At 43.3% G+C, this 25,601-nt stretch overlaps 1 protein-coding gene and 1 long non-coding RNA gene across 4 annotated transcripts in view; one reads left to right on the top strand and one right to left on the bottom strand.

Annotated features, from left to right (window-relative positions):
- Positions 1 to 25,601, top strand: part of CARF (calcium responsive transcription factor) — a 66,966-nt gene that overhangs the window by 32,596 nt on the left and 8,769 nt on the right. Inside the window, exons 10-15 of one of the 3 annotated variants that reach the window (XM_075933838.1) lie at positions 439 to 669; positions 1,179 to 1,341; positions 5,017 to 5,088; positions 7,367 to 7,442; positions 19,628 to 19,687; positions 25,231 to 25,362. In XM_075933838.1, the coding sequence (XP_075789953.1) occupies positions 439 to 669; positions 1,179 to 1,341; positions 5,017 to 5,088; positions 7,367 to 7,442; positions 19,628 to 19,686 (601 nt within the window). In that variant the 3' untranslated portion in view covers position 19,687; positions 25,231 to 25,362. Of the gene's footprint in view, positions 1 to 438; positions 670 to 1,178; positions 1,342 to 5,016; positions 5,089 to 7,366; positions 7,443 to 19,627; positions 19,688 to 25,230; positions 25,363 to 25,601 lie in introns of those variants that run through there. The other 2 variants (XM_075933834.2, XM_006130504.5) reach the window with 2 other exon arrangements.
- On the bottom strand, positions 6,939 to 23,074 carry LOC112546994 (uncharacterized). The gene is made up of 4 exons (XR_012905261.1): positions 22,938 to 23,074; positions 14,882 to 14,965; positions 10,784 to 10,837; positions 6,939 to 7,072 (listed from the first exon to the last, which is right to left on the bottom strand). It is a non-coding gene; the product is annotated as an uncharacterized LOC112546994 (long non-coding RNA).

Raw genomic sequence — 25,601 nt, 5'->3', positions numbered from 1 at the left:
ATTCGGTGAGAGGGGTGGCTCAATGAATAGTCCCTTCAGGTTCCAAGCCCAAAATCTATACATCAGGATTATACTCTTTTTAAGGAAGTTTTGGGGGCACAGATGTAGAGCTTCTAGAAAGAAAATACTAATATGAGGAGCGTATTTTAGATTGTACTCAAAATTATGTAAAAGCTGGTTGTTGCTTTAAGTATGAACTACATGTTTGGTGTCATACAAAGGAAAGATAGTCGTTGTCCCTATTTAAGGATGGGAGAAAACTGTGTGTTAGTAATGAATGCTGCTGTGTGCGTGTGTACGTGCGCGCACGCAGGTCTTGTTGATGGCCTGATTGGATGGACTTAATTCAATAGCATTCTTGGGGAAGGATTTAAATAAATGATTTTGTTTTACTGTCTTTGCTTTGTAATTATATCTGAAAACTCTCATTCTCGTCAGATGGTATGTGCAATTACCCACCCAGCAGGCCCACCAATATCATGAAATGGAGACCTGCCTCCCTCCTTCACCGTCTGCTTTCCCCATATCGTCTCCTGAGGAAGAGGAAGATGTATTGAGAGATGAGAACTGTACTTTACCCTCCCGACTTCACCCACAAGTAGCAGATAAGATTCGAGAACTGGTGACTCAGGGAATAGAACAAGTCTATGCAGTGAGGAAACAACTAAGGTATTGCATAATCTACTCTAACTATTCTGCCTTCTTTCCACAGCACTGAATCAACTATATGTTCCATTAATTTGACTTGGAAACTATGTGGCAATGCTGATTCTTTCATGAATCTATCCTCACAAATAGCATTACATGAATTTATCCTTGCATATGGCATTATCATCGCTGGTTTATATTGGACTTTACCTTAGATGCATTTACTTAGTATTTCAGCTCTTCACACTGCCTATATCAGGTCACTATCTTGGCCTGCTTTTCTTCTTAGTGTTGAAAATTTACAGATTATTGAGTTAGCTCTGTAAAATTTCCAGCGTGTTAGAGGAGAGGAGCCAGGTCAGGAGATCTACTAATTTGTTCTTGTCATTTTTAACATGTTTGGAACATATTTGATAGCAGAGACAGAGATGGTTGCAGAAGAGGGAGAAACCCTTCCTATTATAGTATGTGTGTGTGTGAACTTTTGACAGCTCCTTTTTTCCCTCCCTCTCCTTTCCAATGCTTGACAGAAAGTTTGTGGAACGAGAATTATTCAAGCCTGATGAAGTACCAGAGAGGCATAACTTGTCCTTCTTCCCAACTGTGAATGATATCAAGAACCACATCCATGAGGTGCAGAAGTCCCTGGGAAATGGGGAGATGGTCTATAATGCAGAAAGCATCCCAGCAACGGTATTATTGAAGCTTTATGCTCTCTTCTCCTTTTTTCTTTACGAATCTCTGACATGAATCCTGAAGACCTTACTTAAATTTTACTACTTGGTCCTTATTCAGCCAAAGCTCCCACTGACCTTGTATGCCCATTAGTTAAATTTTTAAAGGAAGTTTTGCCTGAGTAACACTAGATTAAATTGAAGCTTTTAGTAACCATACAATATATGTTGCTAACAATTGATAATTTATGCAATATTGAGGTAATATTGAGAACATTAATGTAAGGCAGTTAGGTAGAAGAAATGAGCCCAGCATTCAGAGATCCTGAGTTTCAGTCCTAGTTCTATCAGTGTTTCCTTGGAGAAGTTACTTCACAAGATCCCTTTTGTAAAATGGGGATCAAACTTAGTGTTTTGAATGTGTAAAGTGCTATGTTAATGCTAAGGATGTTAAGGACTAGTCAACTATCTGATAAGCATTTGCTTATTAGATAGTCTGTTGACTAGTCGATTTCCCCCTCCCCACCCGCCGCCACCTCTATGAAATAGAGGCACCACAGGAGGGAGGAAGGGGTACTTCAAAGCGGCAGTGCTGCATAGCTGATCCATGGTTCAGCTGTGCTTTTAAAACACTGAAGCACCGTGTAGCCCAGGGTCAGGTGGGGACTCCAGTCCTCAGCTGATCCTGGGTTCCACTGAAATGCCGCGTGGAACCTGGGGTTGGCTGGGTAGTTCCCAGCTAACCCCGGGCTCTATGGCTTTGAAATGCACAAGAGGCCCTGCTGGGGACTCTTCTGCATTTCAAAGCAGATACGTGCGTGCAGCCCGGAGTTACCGGGACTTCCTGCTGGCCTCAAGCTGTATGCGGAGTTCCGCATTCCTCCTTTGAAATGTACAGGAGCCACTGGGGTTCTTGTACATTTCAAAGGAGGAATGCGGAAGTGCCTATTGACTAGTTGAGTAGTTGATGGAATTCCATCAACTACTCAGCTAGTCAATTAACTGCATTTTAACATCCCTAGTTAATGCTAAGTATTACTGTACTTGTAGTAAATATGTCTAATAATAAATACAAAACTTAAATCTGTACAACTGCATTATACCCCAATATACGTTGCCCCTTAATTCTCTTTTCACATTCAGAACAATTTTGGACAGTCATTGACAATGATTTCTCCAATTGTAAGACAGGATTTTTATTAGCTGTGAAAGAATTGCCAAGGAACTGGAAAACTCAGCTCCGCCTGAGTGCAGCGTGGACACGATTTTATTTTATAGATTGCCATCATAGACAGGCCCTCCTTTCCTTCCCCCAAGTGCCTTTTGGTTCTGTAAATTGGATGCATGCTTAAGATTGAGCCTAAATGTTAACATTAAAGAGCCAAAGATGAGACAAAAACTCTGAAACACATGGAAAAGAGACACACACTGGGAGATATGGGTTGGTGAGGATGTTAAATTAACACAGGTTAGTGTTTGTAAGCCTTAGAAGAGAGATTTTTAGTTATGATTTGAATGAAGAATAGTTGCCTTGCATGCTGGAAATCTTTTTCAGATGTATGTGATGGCATCAGGGTAGATTTGATTTAAATCATGATTTTAAATCACTAGTCAGGAAGACTTGATTTAATTATGGTTTTCTGCATAAAAATGCATTCTTGTTGGTTATTATAACCTTAATAAATATTCTTCTCAACTCAGAGATAGATGTAGATTTCCTTTTTAGAAGGTACACAGTATCCATTTTTAAACAGTGATTTTATTTTGAAAGCTTTTCAGATTTAGTTTTAAGCTATATCAGAAAATGAATAATTGTTTGGTTATTTAATTTACCAAAGATAATTGAAGCAGATATTTATGGAGTCATTGGGAGGTAAGCTATCTCCATTTCAACAGGTTAATCATTAATATTTGAAAGATTTTCTTGCTATGCTGTATTGGGAAGAGACCATCACCAGACAGACATTTAAACTGTTTTATTTAACTAAAACAACAATGTTATGTATTCTGGATTTTTTTTTCTTCGATAGCAAACATCTGGGCTGTCTACACTCGCGGCTTCTTGCACAAGTATGGCCACTCTTGCGCAAGAATCCGCAGAGCGTCCACATTGCCCGCCCGCTCTTGCACAAGGAAATTTACAGTACAGCGTGGCAAGAGAGGGCTTCTTGCACAAGAGCTACGCTCTTTTATAACAGGTGTAAGCCCTCTTGCGCAGAAGCTCTTGCTGGGCAAGGAATTCTTGTGCAAGAAAGCCCTATGGCTAAAATGGCCATCAGAGCTTTCTTGTGCAAGAGAGCATCCACACTGCCATGGGTGCTCTTGCCCAAAAACACATCTCGCACATGGCAGTGTGGACGTGTTCTTGCACAAGACTTCTTGCACAAAAACCCTTGTGCAAGATGTTCTTGTGCAGGAAGCCAGCAGTATAGACACAGCCTTAATGTTTTAGCAAAACAAGCAAATGAATTTTTTAATTTAGTTAAACATTCAATACTTTTAAAATCAGTTTTTTTGTTACAATTGTTTTTAACTAAAATAGTTAAAGGAAATATTAAAAAAAATTAGATCATCCAGGAGAAACATAAAATATTGGCTCCTGCTGCTAACGCAGTCGTCTTCACCTTCATTTTCCTTTTGGTTCATCATCTAAAAAAGAAAAACAAGATTTCCTGCTTTTTCAGGTTCTAAACAATTTCTTAATTTGAAACGAATTAGTCCAAAGGAAGAAAATATTCTTTCTACACCAGCACAACAAGTTACAGCTGTTAAATGTTTGATTATCACTTCAACAGTCTCTTAATCCAAGTGCTCAAGTGACTTCCACCAGTTCACTGGTGTGACTTTTTCTTTAAAACATCATCAGCAAACATATTTCTTAAATAGTTCACTTTTAGCCCTGAAGTTTATTATAGTTGTCATTATGGAGGGATGATTGTTGGAAGCCCATGTCATAGCCAGCTCCTCTTCTTCAGCAGTTAAGGTTTAACCCAGGTACTGAGTATTGAGAATATTTGTAAGAAAATGAGCTGGAGATAGTGCTTGTCCCATTTGTTTTTTTTTAAAAGCTTGTAATTTAACTCCATCATTATATATTTCTCTTTTCAAAAATCTCACTCGGTTCCTTCAAAATTTGAACAGCATTAGTAATAAAACAGATATTTCCCTGCATTTTGTTCATGGATACAGAAATAGGCTTCAGAGTATTCAGCATGTGTTCAAAATTTCTCTTAAACCCCCCAATGTTGAGAACTTTGGCTGTGACAGTGTTGTCTATTTTTTCACAATCTTTGTTCACAAACTGTCATCAGATTAGGCCAGTTCTTGACAGAGTGTTCAAAAAAGTCCTCTACTGATTTCTGTCGCACGTCTTCTGGGGGAGTTAGCTTGGTTCCTCCCACTTTTTTCAGAACAGTACTGCAAAGTAGTTGTTACGGAAGTATTTTGCAACTTCAACAACATTGGTCTTTATTTCTGGAACACTGAAGTCTTTGGCTAAGAGGTGCCTCAAATGAGCACTGCAACTGTATGATATTTGCTTGGGACTCTCTTCTAAATTTCTTCTCATCTTGGGTACATTTGCAGCATTGTTTGTGACCTTTTGAATTTTTTTCACAGTTTTTATAACTTGCTTTACTTCTTGTAAATATTCTGCTATGTGTGCATTTCCTGATGTATTAATTGTTTCTGTAAGGAAGACATTCCCTTCTGCACAAGCACATTCAAAAGGATCATTGTGGACGTTGCTCCACCCATCAAGACTCAGGTTAACAATTTTACCTTTTAGACTTTTTGCATGCTGCTGAATCTGCTTTGTTAGATGAACTGTATCCTGGTCTTAATGACTGAACCATGTTAATGAAATGTGGGGTCTCAATGATACGGAAAGAAGAGTTTGTTGTATAAACAAATTGGGCATTTTTTAAGTCAGTTACCGCTTTTCTAATCTGATGGTTCTTATCACAAACGTATCTAATGGTTGTTTCTGGAGGATGGAGATTTTTTTTCTTTTTGCTACAGGTGCTATATACAGTACTGTGGCTATGTGACATACATGATGTGACCAAAACCCTATCATTAGTAGATAACTCTGAAACGATAGAAAATGATATTGATCTTGATGTTGGATAGTGTTCGGAATCCTGTGTGTTGATGATGGAGTCTCCTAAACAAAATAAGTCAGTGCAGTTATTTAATTTTTATTACCATACTGCTCAGTTAGTATTACTCAGGAACTTCATTAAAATATTCCCAAACTGGGTTACTTTTACGGCCTGCTGCCATTATAGGTTTTCCCTTTTAGTGAGAGAATGGTACAGTAGATCTCAAATCAATGAAGGTTCCACTCAGAAAGACCTTCATATGGAATATGCTACTCAGTTTCACTTTGTTTCTACTCCCTGTTCCTCCCTTCTCACATTTATCTTCAGACTTCTTCTCCTTGTCCAGATCCATTCCACTCCCAACAATCATTTTCTATTCATTGATTTTTTTGAAACTTTTAGAGAGGGGTATGGTATTGACTCTGTGTACATAAATTTACAGAGGGACAGTCGGGTTGGGGGTCTGTTATTTCTCACCTCTATTTATGTATTTAAAAATATTTTTGCTGTTAGTAACTGCAGTTTGAGAACTGCAAAATTAAGCATCATTAAGATGGCGTCTTCTAGACTGAGCACTGAGTCTCATTGGGTAGATAGAAAGATTAATCTAAATAGTCTATGCAGAAGCCTATGGAACCCCATAAGATTGGGTCCCTAATTCATGAACTATTAGAACTCATTTACAAAATTTTTCTTAAACATTACATGAGTATATTGTCTCATACTTTAAAATTATAATTTATAATCCTTATTCCATGATGAGAGATCTTATTGAGCTATAATGTATCTTAATTAAAACTAGATAGGCTTTTTCCTCCAAAAGCATTATATCAAAAGAATCTGATTTTAAATTGAAAAATCTGTTTTTAAGCCATTTTTATCCATCCTGGATGGCATGGAGATAAGAAGGAAATTAAGAGACTGGCATCCCTTCTGGTGGGATGTAATACAGTAGAGCTGAGATAAAGGTGGGGCATAACCTTTACGATAGCAATTTGAATCCTAAATTTTTACTCTATATGAGGGGCTGACAGTAGAGGAATTTGAAGTGTGGAGTGATGTGGTCTGGATAGTGAGTGAGGATGAAAATATTGTCTATTCCATTCAAAAAAGACTAAGTAGGCATGAGAGGAGGAGAAAAGAGGATGAGGTTGCAGCATTCCTTATCCATCTGTAATGAAGAATGGATGGTTGGAATATTTATTTATCAATTGATTGATTGTATGTTGTAGAGAAGTGGTATCAAGATTTGGTCACTCCCACTGGGTTTTTGGCTGATTCAGACCCAGACAAACACTGGGTGATGCCTCACTCAAAGCCAATGCATGCAGGGCTAAGTGACATTTCAAGAACCTCAGGCTGGGTATTGCTGATCTGGTGGCACTTTAATTTCATAGTATTTCAAGGTGAATTGGAATGTTTGGTTTAAAACATAAGTAAAAACATTTTGTTTAAGAGATTAATTCAGAAATGAATTTTACACAGAAGCTGAGAAGTTTGTTTGGGTTTTTTTATTATCTGTTTTTCTTGCAATAGCTGATCTCACCTAAAGCAGGACTGGCACAGAATTCCTTTACCCTTCTTAGGAGTTTCTGATGTTGTCTACTTTTTACTGATATATGCAGAACTTTGGATTCAAGTTCCAGCCTGTAAAGAGAATTATTTTCCAATAATTTGTGTTTAAAATGTATCTCTTTTCAGTTTTAAAGTCTACCCCCTTCTGAAGATGTAGCTTACCAGACAGAATATGTTTTTACACTTCATTAAAAAATACAGTGTATTAAGTGTTTTAAAAAGTAACCCCACAACTCAGCATTCACTATAAAGAAATAAGATGTTTTGGACCCTGATTTTTCACTGTCGTTTGAATCTGTACCAGTACTGTAGGGAATCCTGTCAGAACACTTCCATTTCTGAGAACTGAGGTCTTTTTCTTTTCAGCTCCAGTGGACCACAGATGGTGGGACTGTTCTCACAGAGACAGTGACTGTTACATTTGCCTCACCACCGCCAGAGGGTAGGAGCATATTGATATCTTACTTGTGTTCAATTTTTGTTTGTCACATGTGTTACAAAAATACAGATATACTGCCTGATTTTTAGAGATCTTGACATTATCTTCCCTTATTTAAACACACCAAGAATTGACCATTCTCATTCCTGCTCTCCCTCCCACCCCTTAACACATTTGAGGAACTTGTTGCAATTCCTGATATGGCAAGTAACAGTGACAAAAACTGTAGCCGCTGCATTTTATGATAGCCTTTAATGCAGGAGTGGGCAACAACACAGTGGCAGTTCACTAAGATTAGTCCCTGGTGGGCAGCCACCTCTTTATTTACCTGCACGGCTGCAGGTACTGGTGATTGCAGTTCCCATTGGTCATGGATCGCCCTCCCCAGCCAGTGAGAGCGTCAGGAAGAAGTACATAACAGAACACCACTTCACACTGATACCATTGGCCGGGGTAGGTGTATATATAGCAGTGGAGGCCTGGCTGGAGCTAACCCTGGCGGACCGGATCTGGCCTGTGGGCTGGTATTTGCCCACTCCTTTAATGTGTACTGAAGAGCAGAATAATTTGTGTTTGGAGGAAATGATTAGAACCAGTATTCCCTCTAAGATTTTCCATCTGTGAGAGCTAGGGTTGACAGGTGTCCGGTATTGTACCAGACAGTTCGATATTTGCACTCTCTGTCCGGTTAAAAAAAACAGAAAATACCGGACATGTGCAATGTCCAGTATTTTCTGATTTTTCCGGCTGCGCACCAGACGGAAGCCTGGCGGGGCGGGGGAGCAGCTGGAAGTCCCAGCTGGGAGGCGGGGCCGCGATTGCTGCTGGGAGCCCTCAGTTGGTTGAGTGTGAGGAGGAGGGGAAGCCTCCTCCTCACTCGTGCGTCGCCAGGACCCTGCACAGGACAGTCAGCAAGTGTCCAGGTCAGTTCCACTCCCCACCAGACAGTTTGCTCACCCACCCCTTCCCAGCCAGACAGTTCTCCCCAACTTCCACTCCTGATCTTCCCCAGCCAGCCGCCCTACACCTCCTCCTCCCCCCAGCTCTGCTACCCGCCGGCCTCTTCCGTGTCTCCCCCGGCCAGCGCCGCTGCACCTCTCCCCGCCCCCGCCAGTTCTGCTTCCCGCCTCCCCTTCCTCCTGGCCCCTCTTTCCTCCTGGCCAGTGCCGCTGCACCCCGCCGCCAGCTCTGCTTCCCACTCTCCCTTCCTCCCAGCTGATAGCAGTGATCCAGGTTCTTAGTTTTTTCTTGGGGGGGGGGGGGGAAGAGGGGAGAGTTTCGGTATTTTTCTTTCAGCCATCTGGCAACCCTAGTGAGAGCAGCGAGTTTTGTCTTGTGCACCAATATAGAGGTCATGTGTGTTTGTTCGGATATGTGCTACCGTGATACCCACCAGTTGCTAACAAATATCTTTTCTATATTTTAAAAATTATTTTTTACTGCATCCAGTTTATTCGCCCATGGCGAGTATATTGTAACCTGGAAGAGCCGGATTTGGGAGATCTGCGCATGCGCAGATTGGCGGACAGCGTGGCTGGCGAGCGGGGCTCGCCGCGGTTCGGCGAGCCCTGTATATAGCAATGCCTAGCTCTCATACTGTGCTTTTCCTCAGTTTACAAAGGAGAGCACATTGTATTATGATGAAGGCCTAAAACATAAGGGGCCTGCATTTTGCTCGCAGCTTAGCTTTGCTTTATGTTAGCCATGTTTTGTCCTTTGTTAGCTCGGCCCCTGTGCTACATGTGCTTATTGCTTTAGGCCTTCATCTTACTACATTCCCACACTTTTTTTTTTTTCTGGGAAGGATGTTTATCCATCGTCCCGGAAAAGCATAATGCATGGACTGAAGGTGATCCAGTGGGCTAATGTTATGTGGACATCTTACTTTGCCGTTCACATTCATGCCCCATCTGTCCCTTAGTCTGCACATTCCCTCGTATGACTGATGGGCAGTTTTTATTTCCCAATTATGTTTAATCCCTTATGGTGGGCCTGGGAATGTTAGGCATGGGACCATGACTGAAGAATGTATTTTTATGATTGAGTCTTAGAAGCACATTACTATCTATGAATAGATATAATGTATATATTTGTAGAGTATATGGGCATATAGTGTGTATGTGTACATATGATACAACCTTATAACAATTTATTTTCCAATTTGGTATTGTGATTTGGCCCTTATGGTACTGCAGATAGCACACACTCCTATTAGGGCAATTATAGTTATTATCTGTATTATTATTGGTAGTGGGCTGAGTGTTTTGAAATACTGGGATAGGAATTGTTACGGTGTGTCCCACAAGATTCTGTATATAAGAAGTAAAACACATTTGGAGTAGTGACATTACAAATGAGGCCTTGATATATAACTGTCTTGTAATTAATTACTTCTCAGTACTATCCATTTGTGTTATGGGTTACCCTTACTATGGTTTTTACCCTCTGTTACATGCTTTTCTGGGGAGCAAACGGGAACAGTTAACTTCTCTGTTCCATTGGTTGCAGTGCTCTGTGATACACTGGTAGATGACATCGATGAAGTTGTTTCTTATGGACGCTATCTTTCAGATCATGTACTGAGTGGACAGTAATCAATTTATCAAATATTGCTGTGTCAGGATTTATCATTGGTATCCAGACACTGAATGAGATTGTTTTGAATGACATGTGCCTCGGTTAGGATGCAGTGTCACTGATCCAAGTAATGACTGGTACTAACAGAGAATTTGTTTACCAAATATGTAGTTGCGATGTAACTTAACTTTTGTTAACCAATTTTTTTCCCCCTTTTTTTTATGTTGCTTTCTGCCATCCATTTGAGATTGTTTTTTTTTTTTAACCTGTGTATTGGTTAAACAGTTTAGCAAAGTTATGCACATTGTAAATATTATACAACAATAATACAATACAACAGTAATATAGTTGGTTCTTCTTCGGGGATGTCCCCGTGGGTTCTCCACTATGGGTGCTGGGCTTGCCCCGGTGCCGCAGACAGAGACTTGTCATTAGCAGTGTCGGGCCGGACCACGCATGTGCCACAGGCTCGCGGCTTTCGCGCTCTTTCTGTCGTGCGGTCCGGCCCCTCCGCCAGTTCCTCTTCACCGCCTCAGGCTGAAGATGCCTGTAACCGCGCTCCTCTCTTCACAGAACTAGACTGCTTCTAGTTCTCACTATATATATATATATATATATATATATATATATATATATATATATATATAAATCTCCTTTTCCTCCCTCTCCCCTCTTCTCCCCATAAAGTTTAAAAAAAATTTTTTTTTTCTTTCGAGAGAGGAAGGACAAACAAGAACTATCGGGAGTGAAAGCGGAGACGCTCTTACCTCCCGCCTGTCAGCTGTTCTCCTTTCAGCTTCTCTGTATAGAGCTCTGTTCACCTTTTTTAAAAAAAAAAAAAGACAGACTGTTAAGATAACAAGAACAAAAGATAGCTGGCCAGAGCCATTACCAGGCTATCAGTCTTAACAACAACAAAAGATAAGAAGCAGCAGGCTGCCAGCAAATGTCAGGAACCCGCTTTAAAAAATGCAGCTCCTGCCGTGAGGCAATGCCAGCCTCCCATCGGCCATGCCGAATGTATTCGTTGCCTGGTGGAGTCTCACATCCCCCAAAAGTGTCACCATTGTTCTAGGCTCACCTCCAGAGCCTGGAAAGACAGGGAGAGGCGCCTCCGTATGCTCCTCTTTGATACAGCCCTACAGCCGCTGCAAGCTGACTTGAATCAGCAGCCTCTCAAGCGCCGGGCTTCCTCCCCTACTGCGGGACTTCAGGAGAAAACGACCCTGTCCCCAGCAAGATCCCTGCCAGCTACCTTTAATGGCAGGGACAGCCAGGCAGAGTCACCTGGGACCTCTGGCATTGCAAAGTCATGTCCTCCTGCCTCAGCGGCTTCTACGCCTAAGCGACCACGGGAGTCTGCAAAGATGCCGGCTCCCCAGCCAGTATCAGCACAGCCGCTTCTCCCTCCTCCGGCGCTGACCGTTAAGCCGGCGCCGAGAGCAGCCCCGGACCCGACCACGGCACCGGCCCTGACACCGGCCCCAACACCGCCCCCGAGTCACCGCTCTCCAACCCCGGCTCCCCTTACTCCTCCGCATCACACGGCATCACCATCTCACCACTCTTCAGAGCCGGAACATACTCCCTTTGTGCACCATACCTCGGGGTCTTCCATTCCGGTTTCATCTTCTCCGGAGGACACAGTGAACCCCGACGACAGCTCTCCTCCAGACAACCTCCGTCAATTCCAAGAATTATTTAAGCGGGTAGCTATTACACAGGAGATTCCGCTACAAGAGCTCAAAGATAAGCAGCACAAGCTTTTTAGGAATCTCCAACCGCGACATAGTTCACGCCTCGCCATCCCTCTCGACGAAGGCATCCTGGAACTGGCTGGCGAGGTGTGGCATGCTCCAGTGTCGGCCCGTCCCACCAACAAAAGAGCCGACAAGAAATATTTCGTGCCACCAAAGGGCATGGAATTCCTCTTTGCCCATCCACAGGCTAACTCTTTAGTAGTCGATGCAGCTCAACAGAGATCTAGAGCCCCTCACCTCAAACACCAGGGCTCTGATAAAGACGTAAGGAGGCTCAACGTTCTGGGCAGGAAGGTATACACCTCAGCGACTTTACTCCTTAGAATCGCCAACTACTCGGCGCATCTCTCCAATCATACCTTTGATACATTTTCACACCTCACTCCTCTCATGGATCATCTCCCCGACTCAAAAAGATCGATCCTGAGATCAGTCATCCAAGAGGGCTACACATCAGTGAGAACATCCCTCCAGATGGCCATGGACATGGCTGATACTGCTGCTCGTTCTGCCGCTACGGCTATTGTTATGCGTAGAGCTTCTGTCCTCCAAGCGGCAGGAGTTCCAAAGGAACTACAGACAAAAGTTGAGGACTTACCCTTCGACAAGGTTAAGCTCTTTGCAGAGACCACGGACACAATCCTGCACTCCTCTAAAGACTCTCGGACAACCCTGCGAACTTTGGGGATGTATACGCCCCCCTTTAAGAGACGTCGGTACTCACCCTGTCAGCGCAGATATGATTACTCCTACATTAGACACCAGTGGAAACAACAGCACCAACAACAGAGGCCTTTTGACAATCAGCGTTCTCGCCAGAGGCCTCAACGACGCCGAAACCCAAACGGCAGAACGAACATGCCGTCCAACAGCAAACAACAGATTTGATGTGTTGGTCGAGGGTGAGCACACAGCCACAGGCAACACCATGAATCGTTCATAGACTCATAGACTTTAAGGTCAGAAGGGACCATTATGATCATCTAGTCTGACCCCCTGCACAGTGCAGGCCACAGAATCTCACCCACCCCTCCCAGAATAATCCTCTCACTTATATCTCAGATATTGAAGCCTTCAAATACTTTGAAGACCCCAAGATGCAGAGAATCCTCTAGCTGTGATCTGTACCCCATGCTACAGAGGAAGGCGAACCCAGCTATTCCACCACCGTCTAAGACCCTTTCTACATCAATGGGAAAAAATCACCATGGACAAATGGGTCCTCGAGATCGTTCAGTTCGGCTATCCTATCCCTCTCATAGCCGTCCCACCAACCACCCAGTCCCTCTTCAGGGACCCCTCTCACGAAACCATCCTCAGACTAGAGGTCGACCACCTTCTTTCTCTGGGTGCCATAGAGCCAGTTCCGAAGGACTTCAGGAATAGGGGCTTTTACTCTCACTATTTCCTCACCCAGAATAGGTCCGGAGGCTGGCGTCTTATCTTAGACCTCCATCGTCTGAACAAATACCTTAGGAAGCAACGATTCAAAATGACAACACTAGCTGCCATAATCCCTATTTTAAATCCACAGGACTGGTTTGCCGCCCTCGACCTCCAGGACACCTGTTTCCACGTCCCTATCCACCCTGCTCACAGAAGGTTCTTGTGCTTCTTCGTGGCGAAGGACCATTTCCAATACAAGGTCCTCCCCTTCGGGCTATCCTCAGCCCCCAGGGTGTTCTCAAAGGTCCTATCTGTGGTCACGGCCTTTCTCCGATGCCAAGGGGTGCTCATCTTCCCTTATCTGGACGACTGCCTGCTCAAAGGCGCTTCGGCACACGAGGTCTCCCACATGGTTCACCTCACGATGCAAGTCTTTCAATCGCTCGGACTCCTCCTCAACGAACAGAAGTCTGTCTTGCATCCCACTCAGGACATCGAGTTCATTGGGGCCCGTCTGGACTCACTCACTGGCAGAGCATTCCTACCTTTGCAGAGGTTTCAAGCCATCCAGGACCTCATTTGCACCATCACCGTGAGCCCCACCGTCCCACTCATCACATGTCTCAGACTCATGGGCCACATGGCCGCCACAACGTACGTGGTGAAATACGCCAGACTACGCCTGCGTGCCCTTTAGCACTGGCTGACCCTCGTATACCACCACACCAGATACGATCTCCACAGGCCCGTTACACCGCCACCTGGCGTTCTTCAATCACTCCGATGGTGGACCAGCCACACAAACCTGCTGGCGGGCGTACCATTTCACCCGCAGCAGCCTCTCCACCAAATCACAACAGACGCCTCCCTACTAGGCTGGGGGGCCCACATGGGCTCCCTCTCGGTACAAGGCCAATGGTCTCCACAAGAAGCAAGGTTACACATAAACCTCCTAGAGCTTCGTGCTATTTTCAACGCATGCAAATCCTTCCTCGTCTACATCCGCAATACCACTGTGACGATACTTACAGACAGTGTCGCAGCCATGTACTACATGAATTGCCAGGGCGGCGCTCGCTCTCGTTCGCTATGCACGGAAGCTATCCGCTTTTGGAACTGGTGCATTCGCCACGGGGTGACTCCTTTGGCATCCTACTTACCTGGCATCACAAATGTGATGGCAGACTTCCTGAGCGGACACTTCCACTCGAAACACGAATGGGAAATGCACGACGGCATATTACGCGACATCTTCCAACGTTGGGGGACTCCCCGAGTGGACCTCTTCGCAACTCCCGCCAACACAAAATGCTGCAAGTTCTGCACCAGAGCAGGTCTGGCCTGCGCATCTCTAGGGGATGCCTTCCTTGTGACTTGGCGCGGACCCCTCCTCTATGCATTTCCCCCCATACCTCTCATTCCCAAGGTCCTTCAGAAGATGAAGGCGGACAGGGCTACGCTAATCCTCATAGCCCCAGATTGGCCTCGCCAGCACTGGTTTCCATTCCTGCACCGCCTCTCTGTGTGGACACCAATCCGCCTTCCGTCTCTCCACGACCTCCTCGCACAAGACCGAGGACGCCTGAAACATCCCCAGATACAAATGCTGAACCTAACAGCATGGTTCCTAACTAGCTGAACCCATGTGAATCTCTCTGCTCTGCCGCAGTCCAACACGTCCTAGTACAAAGTAGACGACAAACCACGAGGAAAACTTACCTTCACAAGTGGTGCAGATACTCCTCCTGGTGTTCCTCAAACCACCATGATCCGACACGTCCGTCCATTTCCTCCGCACTGCACCTAAAAAGCAAGGGTCTTGCGTTAGCCTCCATCAGGGTGCACCTCGCAGCGATATCAGCATTCACACCACCGATGGATGGCGTTTCTATCTTCGCCCATCCTACAACTAAACGATTTCTCAAGGGCCTTATCAATATGGACCCACCATGCAACCCAGTCCCTCCTGTATGGAGCCTGGACGTGGTACTCGATGTCCTAATGAGGCCACCGTTCGAGCCGCTGGCAACCGTATCCTTACAATTCCTCACTCTGAAAACGGTTTTCCTGCTCGCAATAACCTCTGCACGCAGGGTTAGCGAGCTTTCCGCCATGATGGCCATTCCACGATATACGATTTTCCGTAGCGATGGGGTAGTCTTGAGATTACATCCGAGGTTCCTATCCAAGATTGTCTCCAATTTTCACGTTAATGAACCAGTCATCTTGCCAACCTTTTTCCCGAAGCCCCGAGACGCGGCCCTACATTCCTTGGACATCCGCAGGGCCTTAGCGTTCTACATAGATCGTACTAAATCGTTCAGGCTTACGGACCATTTATTTGTCTCCCTGGCACACAGGTCAAAGGGTCAACGTCTGTCTTCCCAGAGAATCTCCAATCTCGTAACCACATGCATAGTGCAATCGTACGCAACGAGAGGGTTGCTCCTTCCGTCCCAACCACACGCTCATTCCACTAGAGCCATGGCCACATCTACAGAGTTCCACAGAGGCGTATCTCCGAAGGACATTTGCAGAACGGCGACCTGGTCCTCTCATGGGACCTTCGCTAAGCATTATTCTATCTCTCTCTCACACTCAGATGGGGCAGTGGTGACTGCGATGCTCTCCACGGCGGATAAATAGGGTCTCCTTGCCCTCCTTCCGTTTTTGGCGACTACTGCTACGCAGTCACCCATAGTGGAGCACCCGCGGGGACATCTCCGAAGAAGAAAGCGAAGTTACTCACCTCCGGTGCAGTAACTGTTGTTCTTCGAGGTGGTGTCCCCGCCGGTGCTCCACTACCCGCCCTCCTCCCCTCTTCGGAGTCCTCTCTCTCTCTCTGCTTGTCTCTTACAGACTCCGAGGCGGTTTCGAGGAACTGGCGGAGGGGCCGGACCACGCGACAGAAAGAGCGCGAAAGCCGCGAGCCTGCGGCACATGCGTGGTTCGGCCAGACACTGCTAATGACAAGTCTCCGTCTGCGGCGCCGGGGCAAGCCCAGCACCCATAGCGGAGCACCCGCAGGGACACCACCTCGAAGAACGACAGTTACTGCACCGGAGGTGAGTAACTTCGCTTTTTACACAGAAGCCAAGTTTAAGTTAACTAATAGCAATTTCTAGCTGATTTCAGTCTATCATATATGGACAATTAAGTTGGCAGTGTATTTGACCAGTCTCTCATATATAAAGCATTTATTTTCTTTTCATGATGCTTGGGCTGTATACTGTTATCTTCCGGTATCCTTGTGGTGTGAAATCTTCTTGTGTCTTTGGTCTGTTGGAATATAATCTTTAACAGCTTAAGTTAGTTAACATAATAAAGGGTTTTTTGTTTGTTTTACATTTTTCTTGTTTTTTTACTAACCTAAATTTAATGCACAGATTAATTTAGTTTGTTTATAATGTAATAGGGCAATTGTTATATAGACATTGATTTTCACTTGAGGTACATCTCTAATATTTTATACTAAACATAATGCTTAGCTACTAAAATAGATACTTAGAATCTTCCCTGAGAAGGTGTGTTGCTTTTCCTTGCTGAACACTGTCTGACCAAAAGTGTTAGCAAATAACTCTAAAAAGCTTGGTAAAAATTAATTTGCTTGTGATACCAGTTTCCGTTCTGTTAACTGTTTGGAAGCACAAATGCTAACTATCACTACTTCCCTTTAACATAATGTAACAAAGTGTATGAAATTAAACTAAGTATATAATTAGACCAGAATAAATGTTTAAATACAGGTCTATGGAAACCCTTTGAGGATATTAAACTTTCATGATGCTTTGTTGTGCTTAGGAGTCCAAGGTGGAAGCCTGTTGAAATTGTTTGGGTAGCTTCATGTATAAATGGTTATTTTTAAACATTATTTCTATGACATTCTTAAAACTATATGCACTAGCTATTGGGCCACAATGTTATAGATGTAGGGATTACGGTCAACATTTTTTAAATCAGGTGATCGAACATCTCTGTCTATAGAATAATTTATTCAGAACCTGCACCTCCCACAGATTTTAATTCCTGTATTTCTCAGTGTGTCACTTTCCCTGTCAATGGAATTTGTCAATGCCAAATTCTTGTGACAAAAGAACAGATTGATTTTAAATATGCATAAAGTGTTATCTGCTTTCACTAGGCTTTCTAGTTCCTTTTCCGGGGTATGGCGGGTGGTTTCAAATAACACAGATGCTAGTTAGGTCTGTGCTCCTCCCAACCCTGCTCTACGTCAGTTTATTCTTTACTACCCATGTCAGCCCCTGTCTTATCCTCTTGCAGCATTTTTCAACCCCCCATTCATAAGTATGCTTAGCATTGCTGCATTCTTGAGCTATTCAACTAGCATTAAGAATAAACATTCATACTTGCATGTACAACTTGGCCAATTGCACATGCTAATGTCATTCCCATTTCCCCAAGCACACAAATGTTTTGAAGAAAAAATCAGTTACCTGTTAGCACAGCCAGCTCACACATAGGTTGCGTGGCATTCTGCCATACCTGAAACTGGGGTCGTGATTCCAGTCTTAGAGATGCCTTCAAGGTAGTTACATTTCACTTGTACAGCACTTTGCGAGGATGCCCCACCATGCAGCTCCAGCCAGGGCCACTGGAGAACCAGCCACCTGCCATGTGGCCCGCAGCTCCAGCCCTAGGGAAGGGCTGAAGCTAGGGCCAGGGCTGCATGGTGGCTGCCCTGCTGCTCCTCGGGTGGGACAGCTGCCTGCCACGCAGCCCTGCCCTATAGCAGCTGAGCATCTACTGCACAGCTCTGCTGACGAGGTGGGCTGGAGACAAATTCTTGGTGCATGCCCATGCAGGCGCGCATCTTAGAGGGAAATCTGTTCAGAATCTTAGAACGTTTGTGTAGAGAATCTTCTAACGCAGCACTACTCAACACATGGCCTGTGGGCCACATGCGGCCAGCGGCCCATTTGTTTGCAGTCTGCGATCGGTTTGGATTACGTGGGGCTCAACACATGGCCTGCTGGTGGGAGCCAAAACAAAAAAGTAGTCAGTATAATGGTCTTCTGTTAATATGTGTTGTAGTAGTTAAATTCCTGGTCTGTCATTGCTCATTAAAAGTGCTGTCATAAGGGTGGAAATCGGGTAAATATTGCATTTTATTAATATGAGCCAAACTGACTTGAATGGGGCCTGTGTGTTTTGTAGTCTTGCCTTAATCTTTGTATTCATGCCTATTAGTGTGAAAGAAGCTACTTTCATATATATTTGCACATACATGGAACTGCACTTAAGTTGTGACCCTCGGCGTATGCTATGAGTATAATTGTGGCCCCCGAGGCTTCCAAAGTTGAATAGCCTTGCCTTAAGCTATGCATAGGTTTAAGTGCTTTTCTGGATCATGGTCCTCATTAGTAAACATTTGACATGGAGGGAAATCCTTTCTTGCTCTCTTTCTCCTGTTCTTATTTAACACATTGAGATGAACCTCCTTGAAAAAACCTGGCAGTTTTAGCAAGGAAGCTATAGCATGGGGATCTGTGGTTTAGTTAACTTCAATAGGTGAACTTGATTAGTGCTATCTTGTATCTTTTGTCTCCTTGGGACAAGGCATCCTAGTCTCTTGTTAGGAATATTTTATAGAGGACTCTGTTATAGCATAGCACAAGAAAGGGGCACTATCAATATTGTTATGATTAAAGATTTACCTACATAAGTAGTTATCCTGTCTTGCAGTTCTTGCCTGAAGAATTCCCGGCATATAGCTCTTGTGTTATGTACACACACACACACATAACAAAAAACAGGACTACGTAGCACTTTAAAGACTAACAAGATGGTTTATTAGATGATGAGCTTTTGTGGGCCAGACCCACTTCCTCAGATCAAATAGTGGAAGAAAATTGTCACAACCATATATACCAAAGGATACAATTTAAAAAAATGAACACATGTGAAAAGGACAAATCAGATTTCAGAACAGAAGGGGGATGCTTCAAAGGCCTTTTAAGACTATACTTGAAAGAGAATTCTCTGAACTGTCATTCATGCTTAAATTCGACACTTTACGCCTAAGTTTGAATAAAGACCCTAATTATCTTACCCATTACAAAGATAGCTTCCCCAGTTATTACCTCTAATATCATTAGCTCACAGACATTTACCTCCCCCCCCACCCCCGTTCTGTTCTGAAAGCTGGCCCATGAAAGCTCATCACCTAATAAACCATCTTGTTAGTCTTTAAAGTGCTACATAATCCTGTTTTTTGTTTCAGCTACACCAGACTAACACGGCTACATTTCTATCACTACACACACATAACTGATTCTTATCCTTGTTGTAGCAGGAAAAATACAAAAACAAATGTTTGGCTTGATGTGTGAATCTTCATAAATAACCCGGTGCACCTAGTTCATGATGCAAGTCTATATGCACCCCATTGTATTTACAAGTGAGTTCCACACTAAGCTGGGCCTTTGTTTTTAACTTCTATTTTAGCTGCTGCTGCAATGGATCAGTTTGAACTGAAAAACACCCTCTATACTTGGAGCTCTTAAGGTAAGAATTTCAATATGGGCAACTGGCAGAGTATAGAAGATCAGTTTTTAAGCTTAAATTGAATAGTGTCCCTTTTTTCAAGAAGGCTCTCCTATTACAAAGAGGGAGATCTTACAGAACCTCTAGATTCATAGTATTCACCTTTAGCCTCAAAACAAGTAGTAGCTGGTGGCATTTGTGTATTTTGGATGAACATGAAGGCTGTGTTCCCTGTAAGCTGTGCGCTTGTGCAGCTGCTCAGGAGAGATTCAAATGCTGCCCAGCTGATTAGCAGTGCGCTCACAGGTAGGTTTTGTTTTTACTGGTGGTGCACATTTCATATGCCTTGGTGCACTTAAAAATGATTCTGCACATGGGAAAGATGAGAGGGAACATTGCACACAGGGTATTTGTGTCTCTAGAAGCCATTTAGAAATGGTTTTTAATAGTGTGAGAATGGGTGGCCTTAAAGTATTTGGTTCCTGGATGCTGACAGCAATGAAGGAAAATCAAATCTCTATTGATTTTTGGCCCCACAGATGGCTTCCCACAGCACATGAGTGCATTAAATATGTAAACTTCTAGTGAGATATTGTATTTCTCTTAAATTCAGAGAAATGTGGGTTTATTTAGATTTCTGCAAAAACTAACTGTGTGGTTCCATTGGGTATACAGGCAGTCCCCGGGTTACGTACAAGATAGGGACTGTAGGTTTGTTCTTAAGTTGAATTTGTATGTAAGTCGGAACTGGTACATATTGGGGGGGGGGAGATGGGGAGCTGGAGTTAGGTGGAAAAGACCCTGATTCTCATACAACTTCCTTATTCTAAGAAAAACACATACTGTTTTGATATGAAGGTTTTTTTGGTTGATATTTTAATTAAAAATTGATCATAAGTTTCAGTGTTTCTTGCTATACCCAAATCTTCCTTTTAGGGTACCTGAAAGATCCCAGTTATTCATTTAATAGTCAGAATCTTTGTTTTTTATAATTAAAAAAAGTGTATTCAATGCATATTACTGTTCCAAATAGAATTTGCTACAGATGGTTCAGTGAAATGGGTATTAAGTGTAATCAATAGTCATTGAAGAGCACAGTGAGATATTGATACAATCAAAGCTGCTGTTGTATTCTACTGAGCAGAAAATGGAAATCCCTTCCTGTGAAGCGTGTGTGTGAATTTATCACAGGATTAATTTTAAAGAAAAATTCTATGTTGGGAACAGGAGTTTAGCCACAGGTGGGTCCTCATTGTCCACTCACCCACTTTGCAACCAGACCCATCCCCTCGGGGCTTACCCTGCTCCGCTCCAGCCAGGGTGTGGGGTTGGGACTTATCCCCTCTTCCCTTCTGTCCTGCTCCTCCCCATTCTTGCCCACCCACACCACTGGGTAATTTTTCAGCTTCACCTCTGCCAGGCTGGAAGGAACTTGTTAATTTCACATGACGCTAACAAGATACTTGCAGCTATAGTGCTGAAGAGGGAAAGAGCTGTTGCTCCCAAGGTGGGGACTGTAACACAATGGGTCTCACTGCCTGCTGCTCCTGCTGTTCCCTAGGAAATTATTTTTTCCACTCTGGAGTGCCCCCTTTTGGCTGGTGTCTTGTTCCATAGTGAAATTAACTACAGTATGTCAGGCGGTGCGTCCTCCGCGGCGAGAAAAGCCACTCCGTGTCTCCCTGGTCTGCTGGGAGGAAGCGCCCCCCACGCCACCGGAGGCGGCAACAGTGGGGGAAGCACCCCGCACTAGCTGCCCCCCCCCGTTTGTAACTAGGGATCCAATGTAAGTCGGATTGACGTAACCCGGGGACTGCCTGTAGTTAGAATATGGTGTTTTTTCCAGCCTGTGTTGTCTTCTGATCTTCACTGAAAGTCTGGTTTATAGTCCAGTTGGTGCAGAGCTGGCAGGCTCCCTACCTGGCTCTCCGTGGGTCCCTGGAAGCCATGTCCCTGCTGCTGCAAGACAGGAATGGCTATGGGGGTTCTATGCACTGCCTTCGCCCTCCCCTGATTTTCAGATCATTAAAGGCCTCTCACTATAGCTGTATTAGCCTCTTCATAATTTTCCTGTTTTTCCTTTGCATCACAGTAGTTTGCAGTTGTGCCTTTACTATTATCTCATTGAGGAACTGCCAGCTTCCCAGAATTCTCTTAAACTTTCTTCCCTTGGGACTTTATTAACTGTTCTCTGAGTTTGTTAAAGTCTGCTTTTTTTTTTTTTTTTTTTTTTTAAGTCCATCACCCTTATTTTTCTGCACTCATTCTTTCCTTTACAATTTGGGCGACAGTGATCATGAAATGATAGCTCTCAACTTCTGATTTGCTACCAATTCCTCCCTGTTGGTCAGAATAAAGTCTACAATGGCTGTCCTCCATTTTCTTCCTCCATTTTCTTGAACAAAAAATTGTCCCTGATACATCCCAAGAATTGCTTGGAAATGTTGTGTTTTGCTGTATTACTTTCCCAATAGATGTCTGTTAGAGTTCCCCATTTAGTGTTTTGGATATTTCAGTTCTCTTAGAAATGCTTCATCCACCTCTTCCTGATGTAGTGAGCTAGAGTAGATCCCCACCATGCTATCATCTTGATTTTTTTTTAACCCTTTTATCTTTACCCAGAAACTCTCAACTAATCTGTGTTCCATCTCCTTCTGGGCCCTGGAACAAGTGTATATATTTATGTACAATGCAACCACACCTCTCTTTTTCCCCTCCCTCCCACCTGTCCTTTCTGAACAAGTTAAGTCCCTCTATACCAATATTCCAGTCATAAGACTTATCCCAACAAGTCTTTGTGGTGCCAATAAAATAATACTTCCAGGTCTTGCTGTTCATTCTCCATTGTCTCTTTATTTGTGTAGAGACATCTTAAAATGTTGATTAGATTCCCACACTGATTTCCTTTTTGTTGCTCCTTGACCCTTTGGTAATTTTCTAGGCCCTCCCTTCAACATATAACTGCCTATTAAGGTCACCTTTTTCTAATACTTACCTGAGCTTTTGTCACCTGCTCTGAGTCTGGTTTAAAGCCCTCCTCACAAGGTTGGCAAGTCAGTTCATGAAGATGCTCTTCTCCGTCTTTGTCAGGTGGACCATATCTCTCCCCAGCAGAACTTCCTTGAATAGCATTCCGTAGTCAAGGAAGCTGAAGCCATTCCGTCAACACCATCTGCACAGCCACGCATTTATCTCCAAGATGTGTGTGCCCCTGCCTGTGCCCTAACCCTCAACTGGAAGGATAGATAAGAAAACAACCTGTGCCACTCACCCTTGCTCCCAGAGTACTGTAGATCCACTGCTATTCAACTCGGGGTCAGAGCTGGCTGTATTATTAGTGGCCACGTGGATGAGCATTCAAAGGATCATGATCAGATGGATGGATGAGCATCAGCATCTTTTCCATAATGTCTCAGGCACACACTCCAGGCAGGCAGCGTAGCCCCTCATGAGAACATGTCAGATCAGCAAATGGGTGTCTCTGTTTTCCTCAGCAGAGAGTCCCTGACTAGCAGCACCCTAAGTTGTTTCCTCTCAGGTGTAGGGGCAGTGCACTTCTCAGCTTTGAAGGGGTGGAGCAGGGGTGGGTGAATCATAGGAATGGCTCCTCCTCAGCCATGGCTCCACCTCTCGCCCCCACTGTTCCCCTATCCATCAAGATACTTGCTGTTGTCAGTAGGTATACACCAGTTCTTGATCTTGATGGATAGGAGAACAGTGGGGGTGAGGGGTGGAGCATTGTCTACTCGCTGAGATGGACAGTAGCCAGTCTCCTTCTCACAATCAGCTAGTTCTCACATCTTCTCTGGTGCTGCTGCAGTTGTTTGTAGTTAGCTGGCATCCTCCTTCCTGGATATAGCAATGTACATTATGACATCGCATGCATTTTTACAGAAACTGAATATGAAGTCACAACAGGATAACTACTTCACTGCAAAGTTAAGTAAAATGAGAAGCTGGACTTTAAGAATACCAACTTCCATTCAAGCACGAGTATCTGGAACGGTAAAAGACAATTACTGTCCAAATAATCTCTCTTATGCCAGTATAGAGTTGTTCCTTTAAAGGATCAGTCAACAACCTGGGGAGAGCTCGGGTTTTTTTGCTGATTGTGGAGAAATCCATTTCTCTTTCAGCATATATATCCTTCTGCATTTGGTGCCATTTATCTTCTCATAAGCATGAATTTCCTGTCATAGAATCATAGAACTGGAAGAGACCTCAGAAGGTCATCAAGTCCAGCCCCCTGCTCTAGGCAGGACTAATTCCAACTAAATCAATCCGGCCAGGGCTTTGTCAAGCCGAGACTATCCATCCTGTAATTATCCTGTAATTATCCATCTTTATACATATTTATCTGTTCTCTTTTGCATCTGTTGTGATATGTTCCATATAAATATGGATGTAAAATGAATATCTACAGAACATCCATATGATTGTATTTAGTATGCTGACTGAGAAGCTGGAACATTTGTGCTGCTGTATAGTATAGGATATTAGGCAATAACCCTTCACCTGATGCAAAAGGAATAATTGTATAGTATTAATAAGAACCACAGCATTACTGCACCAACTACAGTATATTAAGATAATTGCATTCAAAGAAAGTCAGGGATTGTTTCTTAAGCAGCTAAAGTTTGAGACTCAGTATATGTTGAAGGACTTTCCACTCCTGTTTCTAGAAATTTTATGGGATTTCTTTCCAGGGAAATAAATCACATGTTGATTTCAGAGGTAAAATTGCAAGATTTCAGAAGGACAGTGGGCCAACACAACTACATGTCTGTCTCTGACTGGAGTCATTAATTAATTTGCAAATGTTTTGCATCTAATAGAGACTGGACATATGAAGAGCCAGTGGAAGATTTTTTTAGGGAAAATTATTTGGGTAAATCTTAATTTTACGAAGTTTCAGGAACAAGTAAAATTTCCATAATATAGGGATTTTCCATAGGAAAATACAATAGTCTGGAAACCAGACGGGCTTTTGGGAAAAAGAGCTTTGTAAAATAGTTACCTACATTGAAGTAACTCTACTTCCAGAACCAATGGGGAGAAACTTAAAGGATTTCTAGCATGAGGCTTTACTGAAGAACTATGTAGTTCATGGTTAAATTTGTCTTTCTCAGTCTTCCCTCCTAGTCTGTTTGTGTGTGTTTTTTTTATCTAGGAGGTATGTATGTTCAAACAACTTACTTGCTGTTTTGATTAAAATGTTTTTGCTTTTAGATTCCCACTAATTCATAACTTGGAATTTAACAAGAAGGATGCGTTACTTCCCATACTATAGTAATTTCCTTTTCTTTTTAAAAATTTAAACTCTAACTCTATGTACTACAGTATTTACTTTTTCTCACATCCAACCTAGTCTCCTTCCTTTAGCACCTAAGTTTTTCTGCACAAAATAAAGATTATTTATTATGAAAATAGAAATGTTTTTATGTGTTTCAGTGTTTTGATATGTTTGAGTGTTGTTCATCAGATTCAGGTTGGTATTACGAACTCCATTAACTAACAGAATCTTTGTCATAATCCCTGCTCATTTGGTCTCTATGGTGCTGCAGGGAGTTCACCAGGAGAATCAATCATTACCAAAGTGGAATCCAGTCACCCAGGGGAGAACTTACCTCCAGAGACAGCTCAGCTGTTGTCCTCGCTCTCTTCGCTCCACCCCAAGATATTTGCACAGCTTCAGGTAGTCATGTTCTCTAACACCTTCACCAAGATGGTCAGAAGTTCAACCTATGCAGTTTTGGAAAGCCTGATGGAGAGGTTGAGGACCGAAAGCTTCCTCTCTGCTAACTATCCCACTCGCTACTTTAATTTTTGCTCCTTTTAGCATATGCGCAATAGGGATGTTAGTATGTAATTGAATAGTTGTGTAACCACATCAGATTTCAGCAGTTACACGACTATTTGATAGAGCCCTGTGACG

Source organism: Pelodiscus sinensis, chromosome 7 (genome assembly GCF_052426305.1).
Source record: "Pelodiscus sinensis isolate ZL-2025 chromosome 7, ASM5242630v1, whole genome shotgun sequence".
NCBI lineage: Eukaryota > Metazoa > Chordata > Testudines > Trionychidae > Pelodiscus > Pelodiscus sinensis.
Note: the sequence above shows the minus strand (reverse complement) of the source record. Positions and strands in the feature narration are given on the sequence as shown.